Raw genomic sequence first — 12,384 nt, 5'->3', positions numbered from 1 at the left:
TTCCCTACGCCATCTGACGGCTGTCTGCTCTGCCCACTCAATGTCTTGACTCCTCATGGTGTTCGGGGTGTAAATAAGGAGCTGGCTCATTTCTGGGGGACTTTCTTTTCAAGGCAGAGCCTTCGTGGGCCAGTTAATCAAGATGGATTCATAAAGCCCATTTCAAGTCATCAGTCTTCCTGAATTATGCATTTCCTTTGATGACTGAGCCCACAAGTGGTGGAGAGGAATATAAATGTGTGACAAGCTGACACCTCTCCCAACAACCAGGGCACCTAGTGGGACAGTAAAACAACCTTTGGCTGAAAACTGTTTTCTGTTTAAGAAGAGCATAAAGAACAGATGCAGCAAGGAAAACAGAACAAGGAAAATCCCCTTCCCAGTACCGTTCTGTTTTCCATTTGCAGGCATGAGGTCTGTGACAGCTGCCCATATTATTTACTAGCAGCAGGACTTCTGCGTGTAATCGCTTTGCAAGGTTCATTAATGCAGAGAGAAGAGACCGTGGAACGGGCTAAAGAGCAAGTTTCCTCCTTTGAACTGAGCCTGGCTGTTGCTCGAACTGTGTGTTGCAGATGCTGTGAGTCAGAGCAGACGTGGAGGAGGGAGGCTGTCTCAGCCCATCAGCACGGATGGGTCCAGATTTTTGTGGATTATTGTCAGACCGCTAACTCGATGGCATTCAGAGGGAGCCAGGCGTTTTCCAGGCATGCAGAAGGCTGTATTCTCTGGTTTGCCGAGATGATTTTGCAAAGTGATTTTAAATTGAAGGGACAGCTAATCCTGCAGTAGGGCAGGGGGTGTGCTGGCTGACGCCATGTCCCTTCCAGCCTGGTTTTGATGGTTCCCAGAGGGAACCGTGCCTGCAGAAGTGTTGTCTCCCCTGCAGTTCCTACGTCCTGGGCAGGGACCCTGGGGAGCTCCGTGTTGCCTCTGGGTCCCACTGCGCCTGCTTTGCCATGGGTGCTGGTGCAGCACCTGGCCTGCAGCGTGAGTTCGTGTATTCCTCCTCTTCCTCCCAGGGGGACTGGCAATGCTGTCTGGTGGGGATGAAGCCAGATACCTGCATGTCCAACTGATACATCCCAAATGGTTCAGGTCTAAAGGGCCTGAAGAAAGTCACATACCACCAAATTCCAGGGACTCAACTCATTTCCCTGAACAGCCCACTGTGCTTCAGAATGTGGCTGCAGAGCGAGATTTTTCCAATATTCATAGGCAAATATTTGAAACAGTTTTCAAAACCAGAGAGATCCCATGGAGTATGTCGTTCCATCACTGTTCGATTCTTGCTTTTTTGATAGGATGGCGTAGGGAAGCATTTCTATGCTGTTTCTTTCCCACCCTGGTTGATAGTAAACCCATTGCTGCGAAAGCGCTTCTGCTGCCCCTCAGTAGGGGGTTGCAGTCTTTCCTTAGTCGATTTTTAACAATTTATTTTCTGTTTTCAAAACATGGTCAATTGAAAACTATATTAAAGATCCCTTTTTGCAACATGGGGCTATACTTAGTACAAGGTGACAGATGACTGATGACTTCTTTACTTGCAAATATTGTAACTCCCTTGTTCTCAAATTTTTCACAAGCAATAACTGATGTTCTAGAGAGATAAGCCTGATGCCACTTTGTTGATAGAAACATTTTCAAGAGACAGTTTGCATAACATTTGATATTTCCTTGGGTTTATGTCAGCCAGTGAGAATTTGCCTCCTTTGGGAATTATTTTCTAAAATATCTGGCCTCTGGTATTCCCAATTCATTGGCTGTGGTGTCACCCGGACCTGCTCTGAGCAGATTTCAGTGGTGCAGTGATTAAAATTCCTCTGTAATTAGTACCATTCCTACACTGACCTTGTACTGGGGCATGTGGGGGAGGGATAACAGGTGAAAACAGTTATTTCAGCAGTTGCTAATAGCCAAAATGTAAAGATGTGTTCAAGGTTAATGACATCCTCTGTGGTCCCAACTGCCTTAAACAAATGGAAAATCTTCAGAAGTCTCCACAGGTTTTAGAGAATCTGAAATGTGTCAAAAATCAGTGGGGAAAAATTAATGCAATCTTTGGGAAGAAATGATTCCTTTTGTCTATTCAGATTATTATAAAATTTTATGTAAAATCCTGATGAATATCGTTGAATACTTGCTTCAGTTTCAGAATGGTTTGGTTTGAGGAAAACGGTGAAAGACAGTGTTTTCAACCACTGCTGTCTCATCTCCGGTGTCATCATCTTCTTTTGACTTTTCCCTTTTAAATCTGCTTATCGATGGGGGCTAAATACACCAGATATCTCAGTCAAACACTGTTGTGAACTTTGGCTTTTCTTCATGCCTTTGCAGGCCTTCCAAGGAGGAGCTGGTGGCACAAGCTTCAAGTTGCTGTGTAGTAGTTTCTTTTGACAGATCTTTTTCCCCTGAGTACCTCCCAGGAGCAAAATGTCAATGTAATTTGGTCCTAGCCATGAATAACCAGTTGGCAACCTGTGAGGTCCCTCTCACTGAACCTTAGGAGCTTTGCGTGTCAAAAACCTCTTGGCCTGAAATGCATTAAGATGTCAGGGACAATTATCCTGCTGCATTTTCCATTCATTAATCATAGCTCTGGCTTTCCGAAACCCCTACGCTAGCAATTACAAACAAGATTGATGTAGGTTTAACCAGCATTCTGAGGAATACGTACACACAAAATATCATTTTGGTTGCTCACCTAAATCACTGCACTTTGAAGCAAAACAAATCATCTGTTTAGAGCATTTGTATACCTATATCCAATCCTCAGCCTTGTAAATGGATGCCAAATTGCTTACGAAAAGCTGGGGAAAAGTCTTTGAAGTAATTTTTCAGACGCTTATGACTCCCTTGGTCTGACACTGATGTAAGAGGGCAGTTTAGCCTTTTCCTTGCAAGCTGTCTGTTCCCAGACCAGGTTTCCATCTAACAGCTTGATTCTGGTCTTGGAAGTTCATAAGCTAATTAACTTCCTCAGCCTGTGCACAGAGAGCACCGTTTTGGGAACCTAGCCGGTGTCTCCTGCGAATAATGTCGCTTGGCTTTTTTTAACTCTCATCATCATCATCAAGCAAGGGAGAGAAACCCAGTGGCAGGTCGAGAAGGAGCCTGCAGAGAACACGCACTGGCAGGGCAGAGGCAAGGCAGAGCTCAAGCGAGCTCTTCTATCATCAAGTGATTGCACTGTGCACATCCCTCTCAGCCATTTTCCCTCGTGTGTTACAGTTCTGATGGTACTAGTGAAAATACTTGACTACATCTCTTGTGCTTCTATTCCAAAAGAAAAAGCACCAGACTTCAGCCTGTCCCACACACAGCAGCCCAAGCAGAAGGGCAGTCTCTGGTCAAGCACCTGCGTTGTGCAAGGAGGCACAGTAAAATGTTTGGCATAGCTGCGGTGCTGAAGGGATGCGATCAAAGCTGGGAGACCAAAAAATTACCTTGGCCTCTTCTCCATATTGCTCGCAGGGTATATCCAATTATTTTTTGCCTCTGACTCGAGGGGAGTGACTAATGCTACAATCCCACCCTGATACACGTGTGTATTTGAACAATTGTGTTCATCGCATGCAGTGGGCAAGAGGTAGGGAAGAACTATAAAGAAATTAAATGTATTTCATTAGTTAGCTGGAGTTCAAAGCAGTACCCTTTTTCTCCCAAATCAGTAAATCCTCTAAAGTGGCTCTTCTAATAGACAGACTCCTTTGACAAGCTGACTGACCACTTCTTGATCTGCAGAAAGCTCGTGGTTTAAGATTTGGTTTTCCATACAAACTGTGACTTGAAAAGAGTCAATATTGGTGATTGAGTGCGTAAAACTCAGAGCTGGGTGAATAATTCTGTGTAAAAGTTAGAGCTGCGTGACTAATTCTTTCCAACGCATTTTGAGAATTTTGTTCTTTTCACCCAAGCAGTATTTGGGATATAATTTTCCGTTATCCTCCTAACTTCCTTGCAAATGAGCTGTTAGGGATATGATTATTTGTGTTCCTGGGTGGAAAGTGCAGCAAATGTTCAGCTCAGAGCCTGTGAGAAAGGTAAGTTCACAGTGCGGCTGAAGTGGTGCCTCTCTCGAATTGGACCTTACCTGAGAGAGGGAAGAGATTTTCCTGAGCTGGCTGCCATGCGCATAGACGGGCTTCCTCTTATCTACCCCATGTTCCTCTGATGAGCTTTCCCTGTTTCTCCTCTGTACTAGGGATTCATGGATATTGACCTGACCAAATTCAGGGAGAGCGGAGCCAACGTAACTGGCTTCCAGCTGGTGAATTACACGGATGCTGTTCCCGCCAGGATCATGCAGCAGTGGAGGAATAATGATGCCAGGGAGCATCCTCGTGTGGACTGGAAGAGGCCAAAGGCAAGTGGTATAAAAACCCATTTAATTTAGGTTTCATCTGGCTCAGTAAAAGTTGCTCTCACCTCTTTGTTGTTGCACAGGGCTCTTTAATCTCACTCTGAAAACCTGTCACTTAACATAATTATGAACATAATCAGTTCCAGGTGCCTCAACATTGTCTAAATTCTACTAGGTGGGAGTTTCTGCTTGGTAAGAAATACGTGAGTTAGTGTATTTACTCAGTCTTCCAATTTTTACCCTCCTCAAAGCTAAGGATTAAACATCTCTTAAATTTCGGTTTATGAAAAAGAAAAATCCTCATTAACTCCTTAGCCTTTGACTTGTTTACTACATATCCAGTGATAATAAAGCCTTTCCAAATGTTCTTTCTGAGCATTCTGAATCAGTGTGTACAGCAGAGGGGAAATACATTTTAATTCCGCATACAGAAGACCCCGAAGCTGTCAAGGGGCGGGGAAGATGGGTTGTTGTTTTTTTCGATCAGACATTTGAAAACAAATACACTTGTGACAAACACTCAGCAATAGAAGTATCAACTTTGGAAGTATTAGTTAAAGAGAGTTGCAAACAAATAAATCAGTAGATGCTCGTAGGAAAAGGAATTAATTCTAGCAGCTACCACTCATGCCAGAGTTTTACACGAGTTTCTGTTACAAATTTCTGCTTCAATAAACTCATCTTTTGCAGAGTTTCTCTGGCCTCTGTCTGTGACCAGAAAGGGTCACTTGTTATTTGATTCCCATATCTCATATTTACTCTGTATAACGTATTCCTTAAAAGCTCAGGTCACTGATTGCAGTTAAACAGAAAGACTCAGGTAACAGGTCAATGGCTTTTAAGGCTGAGTCCTCTTCAGGGAGTGCAGTCTGAAGGCAGCTGGGCTAGAAGAACAAAAGGCAAAGCAGAGCCATCCTTAACCACGTCAGGAGCATCTCTTTCACTCTCCCATCCTCTGGGAGACAAGGCAACAACTTTCATGAATCAACAGGACAGTTGATTACAGGGAGCAAGAGACTGTTGAACTTTGTAGATGGAACGATGAGAACAGGGCACATCATCTGAAAAGCTGCCATGAGGTGAACCAGTGTAGCATGCCCAAGGTCAGCTCACCCTAACGGGCGATGTACAACTCCTCTTCCCTTTCTAGTACACATCAGCCCTAACGTACGACGGGGTCCGGGTGATGGCCGAGGCATTTCAGAACCTGCGGAGGCAGCGGATCGACATCTCCCGTCGTGGTAACGCTGGGGACTGCCTTGCCAACCCAGCCGTGCCCTGGGGACAAGGCATCGACATCCAGAGAGCGCTGCAGCAGGTTTGAAACCCAGCTGATGCATGAACTTGCAAGGATGGCTGAATGTAGCCTGTGGGTGGGGGAAGAGGGGGGGTAAGCAGCAGAAACTCTTAAATGGCTCAGTCAGGATGAGGAGCTGATCCTTCCAGATTAGAGCCAGGTCTCCTAAAAAGTTCAGAGTTGCACCCAGCAAACTGCTCTCCTGGTATCACCTGGCATGTCCTTGCCTTCTCTAGTTCCTGTTGGAGTTCTGGGATGGAAAAGCCAAAATATTATCCCATAAAAGCCTGGGTCTCTGTTTTTATCTTCCCCTTCCCTTGAGAGAGACCTGCTCAGACCATGTTTTCAGTAGCTCCTTTGATGCTGTGAACTCAGCATCAGTTCCAGACTGCTAATGAACCTCGAAACCTTATGTGTTGGCTGTCATCAAAATGTTCTCAAAGGCCAGATTATAGCTTGTTTCATACTGTGAGGATTCATAAAAGGCTTAATAACAGCCATTTAGAGATCCAGTAATCTTGCTTTTTTGTGCTGCATAAAACTTTGGATTTTTTAATAAAGTAAAATACTACATGGAACTTACAGTGAGAGCGAGCAATACACTCTTATCAAAGACTTAGGAAGGTAAAATATTTTTAAATTTCATTAACTTTCCAGGCTGACATTCATTTCTAGCATTTTTCTTTTTTCAGGTGAAAATAGATGGTTTCCTTGCAAATACTGCTAGTTCAGTGTTATCCAAATATAGCTTATCCCACCTTCTTTCCTTATCTGTGCAGAAGACAAGAAGAAAATTTGGTTAATTTGCATCATATGTAAATTTCCCCAGGTATTCAGTTTTGATTTGGTTTTGGCTTACTGGTAAACAACAATTCCTTTAAAACCAAATCTTGCATCTGATTTGATTTTATTGCCTGGGTATAATTTGTTCCCAAGCTTGTCATTGACTCGCTGTATGACCTTGGGCGAATCACTGTCATAACTTCTCCAAAACCTTATAATAAAATCAGCCTCCTTGATGCATTAGGGAGATCGGTTACCTAATATACATGAAGTACTTGGAAGACTTCTGATGAACAATGGGTTCTCAAGCATTTTCTTTTATCGAATTTATGAGAACAGGATATCAAAATCAGACTTGGCTAGTACATACAATTTTTCATGTTGGAAAATCTCCTCTGAATTTTCCTCATCTCTTCATTAAAGCAATTTCAAAACTTATTTTTTCAACTGTAGTAATTTGGGACAAAGAACATGAAGAGTTATTTGCAAAAGTTGTTATTTACTGTTGAAAAACTGTAATTTTCAAAAGATTTGACCAGTTCGGTTGTGACGGTCAAAATCAGAAGGTTCTGACAGGGAAAATGTCTCCTAGGGAAGTTTGAACTATGAATTGAATAATCACCCAGCATTTAGTATTGTAGCAAGAAAGAGGCAGATGGAAATAGAAGAACTTACGATTATTTTGAAGGCTTGAGTTCTCCTTTTCGTAAAGACTCACAATTAGGGCAATTCTTACAGCTAGTCACTCTGTGCTTTCTCTTTTCCTCCCCTTTGCTAATGCCTAAAATTTTGTAAGCTCTTTAAAAGCAAAAGCGTTCTCTACTTATTTCTTCTCAAATGCCTGGAACAAGCTCCTGAACTGTCTTATTTCTGTGTAGTGTAGGAAGGAGTCATGGATGGCAGAGGCAAAGAGGAAAAGCAATTTGAAACATTCTGCAATATTTCAAAACCAGAAATTTAACACATTTCAGCAAAATGTGTTCGTTGTCTTTTATTAAAGAGAATGACTTATTTTCCCAGGAGAAGTCCCATAAAATGTTGCTTTAAACTAGTGCACTGAGGTTTCAGATGTACTTCGAAAAGATTACGATGACTTTTCTGTTAACATTATTTGGTTAGCACAACCAGTGAGCAGGTAGCTTAGTCTCTAACTGCTGACTAACCCTGTAAAGCAAAAGTCTACGGCAGCATCAGTCTCCCCCAGCTCTCCCAGAAAAGAACTCCATACCCATGCCTTGTAAACAAATGTGCTTAAATGCTTATGTCTCCAGTTGACTTTACTGGTGCTTAGCACTGTTGAAATCAATCCTCACTGTATGTTGTAGCAATTTAGGGGGTCTCAGACGATGGCGAGTGATGGAAATGTTGTGCTGCAGCCTCCAGGGTGGATGGCAGAGACTCCTTTTGCCATTTCAGTGCCCTATGGGTATCACAGGATTAAGATTTCGCTCATTCAGATAGAAGAAATTGGTAGGTACACCTGCCTTTTAGTGCATATGAAGTTACAAAGCATGAGCACCCATGAGCTGAGCTTCAGATCGGTCAGGACCTGAAAAGAAAAACGAAGGGGCCGTGGAAAAGCAGGCACAGGAGCGCTTAGGACAATGGTGCTTTTCTAGTGCAGCTATCATGTATGGGTCCATTGTGTCCTGTGAGAAGGGAAAAGGGTCTTTCTCCAAATGTCACCAGGATTACCTCTTGACTTGAAGGAGCTTCAGAAAACACTGGCAGATGTTCATTTTCATGACAAACCTTTATGATAATAGCTGAAAAACAAACACGTTTTAAGCAGGTTAGCAACAGCTTTCTTCTATAATGACATATCCTCATTTCTTCAGCATAGGTCTTTATTCTGAGGATCTCAGAGCACTTAAAAAGACAGTAAATACCTATTTCCATTTTGCATGTGGGAAGACTTCAGTTGCAGGTTTGTCCAAAGCAAGTGGAAATGCTGAGAACAAACCTCTAGTTCCCAATCGGGTCACACAAGTTCTCTGTGTTCTCTCTATAGTGACCCAAACTTGCACTTCTTTTCCTGTGTTCCCTGTCCCTGCTGCCTGGTCCCCACATATCGTATGTGACTCCAACTGGGACCCCTTCTCCGCACCAGGCTGGGTACTTTTGCAACAAGCCAAATGGCCACACTGAGAGGAGAAGGTCGGGATGTGCGATAAGACATGAGCCACGCTCTTCAGCTCAGCAGTGTTATCAGCAGAGAATTACGATTCAGACTTTCCTATGAAAATCTCATTTACAATACCAAACTGTCAGGCTTTATTAGGCCGGTGCAGAGGTAATTTGATTTGCTTGTTAAGTGATAGACTTCTCTCTGTTGAAAGGCGGCAGCTGGGAGCTGTGGCCACAGTTTCGGATTTTCTCCCAGTACAGTTCCTGATTCGGACTGACAAATTCTTTACCAAATCCTGACTGCGGGTCAGATTTAGAGAACATGAGCAAACACAAAACCCAAGGAGTTCAGACCTGATTTAGCTCACTGTCACATCCCTAGAGGTGATGGACTCACACACACAATCTAGCTCTTACGCATCGCTGAGCTCAGTAATAGACCACTGGGTTTTAAGAGAAAGGGTTTTTAAAAGAAAGGGTAAGTTGAGAGGAAGGCTGTGCATGCGGCCAGGCACACAGTAGAGAGTGGACCTAAGCTAAAGCCCAGTGTCAGAGAGATGTCCTATCTCCCCTGTGCACATCTGAGAGACACAGCTGCACTCTCCATCCTTCTTCCCCTCGCCTCTTACTGCTGCCGTATCACCAGCGTGTGGGATGCTCATCTGTTTGCTCTCCTCATTGAAATTTATGTCTTTAAGGTCCATTTTGAAGGATTGTCTGGCAACGTTCAGTTTAATGAGAAGGGACGGAGGACCAACTACACCCTCCATGTGATTGAGATGAAACATGATGGAATCAGAAAGGTAAAGTAGAGAGCAACCTGAGATCCTGTGTCAGGCACCAGCCCAGTGTTTGAGTTACAGCGTGGTTAGGTCTCAACAGACATAAGAGGACAAATTCAGTATTATGTCCAGTTTGGGGCTCTGAACTTCAAGAAGCTGGCAATCGGGAGACAGTCAAGGGGAGAAGAAGCAGAATGGCTAAATGTCTCGATTTAGCTGTGTGTTTACTGACAAAAATGACATTTGTTTGGAAGACGTACATCACTGCCACGATGCTTATTGTACCTTAGATCCACCAGGTTAGAGGTGCAAAACAAACACACGTGTCTCCACTTATGTTGTCCTAGGGCAAAACTTTGGCAGCTCTTTCCTCACTCTCATTTTGTCTGTGCAATGAAGAGAGATGAGAAGCCCGTGTGGGTTTTTTCTCCTGAGCTGTTGTGATCTCTAATCTGCCATCAGCAGGATCCTGGTCATGCCCTGTGTTAATACCCTTTCCCATTTACTGTGATAAGAAATTACTTTCACATGAGCATAGCTCTGACAACTTCATACTGACACAAGGTGATGGAAAACCTCTTATAGAGTCAAGCCTTCAAAGTGGATAACCTCAAGAATGATCTTCCTAGTGATACTCGGTGGAGCTCTGCTTTATCTGCAAACAGTGACAGATCAGCCCAAATCCCTGATTATTAATCAGAACGACTTAACATGAGAGTTCTTTCCATTACAACTGTTCAGTTTATTCATAACCCTAAACTTTTTGACATTGGCCAGGGTTAGGTTTTTTCTCACTTGAATTTTTGTGTTGCTTTCTCAAGATGTCCTTATAGTCAGTCCTGTGTTCGTGTAGGCTTTCAGCTGCAAGGCAGCATTTTATCACCCTGTAGCATCTGGACATGCAGCAGACGTGCTCACCATCGTAAAAATATTCAGAAGACACACGAGGAAGTGTGAACTCTTGGCGTGCTGTGTGCTAAATGTTTCTCTGTACACACAAGCACTCGGCTACTGTAGCGTCTCACGCACGTTATTTTCAGGCTGGAGGCGTGGTGGGATGGAGAAGTTCCCGGGCCCCTCGGCAAAAGACATCAAGACTCGGGAGAGATCTCTGGTTGGGCAAGAACATATAGAGAGAGCTGAGCCTGCTTGGATGACACTGCTACTATGTCTTGGTTAATATTACAAAAAGATATCAATGCTATATCCTGGTTTTGTGTTTGGCAGATTGGTTATTGGAATGAAGATGAGAAGTTGGTTCCAGTAGCCGTAGACACTCAAAGCGGCAATGAGTCTACAAGCCTCCAGAACAGGACTTACATAGTCACAACTATCCTAGTAAGTGCTGTGGCTTCCATCACAGCTCTCCTTCTCCCCATGTCCCTGATGTGCAGACTCCCACTTCTCCCTCATGTGCCCTCTTTTGTACTATATCATTTTTATAATAGCAATAACAATAATAATAATAATAACAGCACTTACTGTTTCCTGCCGGGTCCATAAAGGTATCTGAAAATTGTTGTGGCTAATTAAATAGGTATTAAAGAGCTCCCATGCTTGAGTGTAGAAAATACAAAAGATTATGACAAGATAGTAGAGGCATCACATACGTAAATTAGGAACATTATACCTGTGCTTTGTATTTAGCCCACAGAATGGGGGCTGCAATTTGGGGAAGGATAGGCTGTATTGTGCAGAGAGGCTGAATCATAGCTTTAAAAACAAATCTCCACTATAATCACGAAGGAATAATAGGTACCCCGTAATGTATGGTATCATGCATTGTGTCATTGTATACGCTTACCCTGCAGAAACACGAAATTTTACTAACTTGTTTGTTAAATGCTTACTGTGAGTCTACAAGGAGACACAGTGCTCAAACTGAGTTAAACATCTTAAGGCTTTCTCCTGTCCAGCAGATTTGATTCTGCCCGCACCCACACAGGCAGATACGCCTTTAAAAATTCACAGCTCGGGTGCACTAGAAAACCTCTGCAGAACTGCACTGAAAGGTTTGTTGCCCAAATTCCCCCCGGCTACTCCATTCCCCTCAGGTCCGTCACTGCAGAAGCTGCACACAGATTCTGCATCAATAAATAGAAGATGCTAAAAAAATCGCACTTCTTCCCTTCTAAAATAAGCACACTGTGTGTTGACTGTGCCCTTCGGTCCAAGAACACAAAACTAGACCTTTGCAAGGGGACCAGCAGCTGCACACGGGGCTCTAGTCTGAGCCCGTGATGTGCGTCTCATGCACATGGAACATGGCTCAATATTGGTCTTCTCTGTGCCAGGAAGACCCATATGTGATGCTCAAGAAGAACGCCAACCAGTTTGAAGGTAACGAGAGGTACGAAGGCTACTGTGTGGAGCTCGCGGCTGAGATCGCAAAGCACGTTGGCTACCACTACAGGCTGGAGATTGTCAGAGATGGCAAGTATGGAGCCCGGGACCCTGACACCAAAACGTGGAACGGCATGGTGGGAGAACTTGTTTATGGGGTGAGTTTCCGACCTCCCCCGTTGCCTTTAGCTCTTAGTACATGAGAACACATTCAAGCCCTACGGTAAGAAGGAGCTTTACCTTCCGTCAGCCTGAGCTGTGTGGAGGGCTGCAGCTCTGATAATGTGAATAATCAGCCCAAGTAAAACATTTTAATTTAGGAAGGAGCAGCACATTTTGTGCCTATGAAAATGTCAAAATATTCCCTTTCAACAACTCCAAAATTCTTTTTCTTTCAATTTTTGGAAGAACAAGTACTGAAAGGTCAAACTTTCCCATGGGTAGAATCTCTAAATTTTAGTCTATTTTGTATTTGCATGATAATGGCAGGATGAAAGAAGGATGAGATTTCAAACACTCAGCAGACGACTGGTGAACAGTAGGATTAGACTACCTTCTGTCTAGCCACTCATTTCCATCTTTTCAGATAAACACCTGCACCCTACACTTCTAAACCTGGTTTGGTCTGGTAGTTTGCAACCTGTGGTATTTAGGTCATCCTTCAGAGGGGTCTAATATTCCTTTGTAGG

The 12,384-nt window shown here is 43.5% G+C and overlaps 1 protein-coding gene across 3 annotated transcripts in view; it reads left to right on the top strand.

Annotated features, from left to right (window-relative positions):
* GRIA1 (glutamate receptor, ionotropic, AMPA 1) overlaps nt 1–12,384 on the top strand; it is a 119,724-nt gene that overhangs the window by 72,903 nt on the left and 34,437 nt on the right. For all 3 annotated transcript variants that reach the window (XM_010131016.1, XM_010131015.1, XM_010131017.1), the window contains 5 exons: nt 4,205–4,366; nt 5,514–5,681; nt 9,269–9,373; nt 10,580–10,690; nt 11,647–11,853. In XM_010131016.1, coding sequence (XP_010129318.1) covers nt 4,205–4,366; nt 5,514–5,681; nt 9,269–9,373; nt 10,580–10,690; nt 11,647–11,853 — 753 coding nt within the window. The remainder of the gene's footprint in view (nt 1–4,204; nt 4,367–5,513; nt 5,682–9,268; nt 9,374–10,579; nt 10,691–11,646; nt 11,854–12,384) is intronic.

Source organism: Buceros rhinoceros, unplaced genomic scaffold, assembly GCF_000710305.1.
Source record: "Buceros rhinoceros silvestris isolate BGI_N320 unplaced genomic scaffold, ASM71030v1 scaffold6092, whole genome shotgun sequence".
Lineage (NCBI taxonomy): Eukaryota > Metazoa > Chordata > Aves > Bucerotiformes > Bucerotidae > Buceros > Buceros rhinoceros.
The sequence above is the reverse complement of the archived record's forward strand: the minus strand, read 5'-3'. Positions and strand labels throughout refer to the sequence as shown.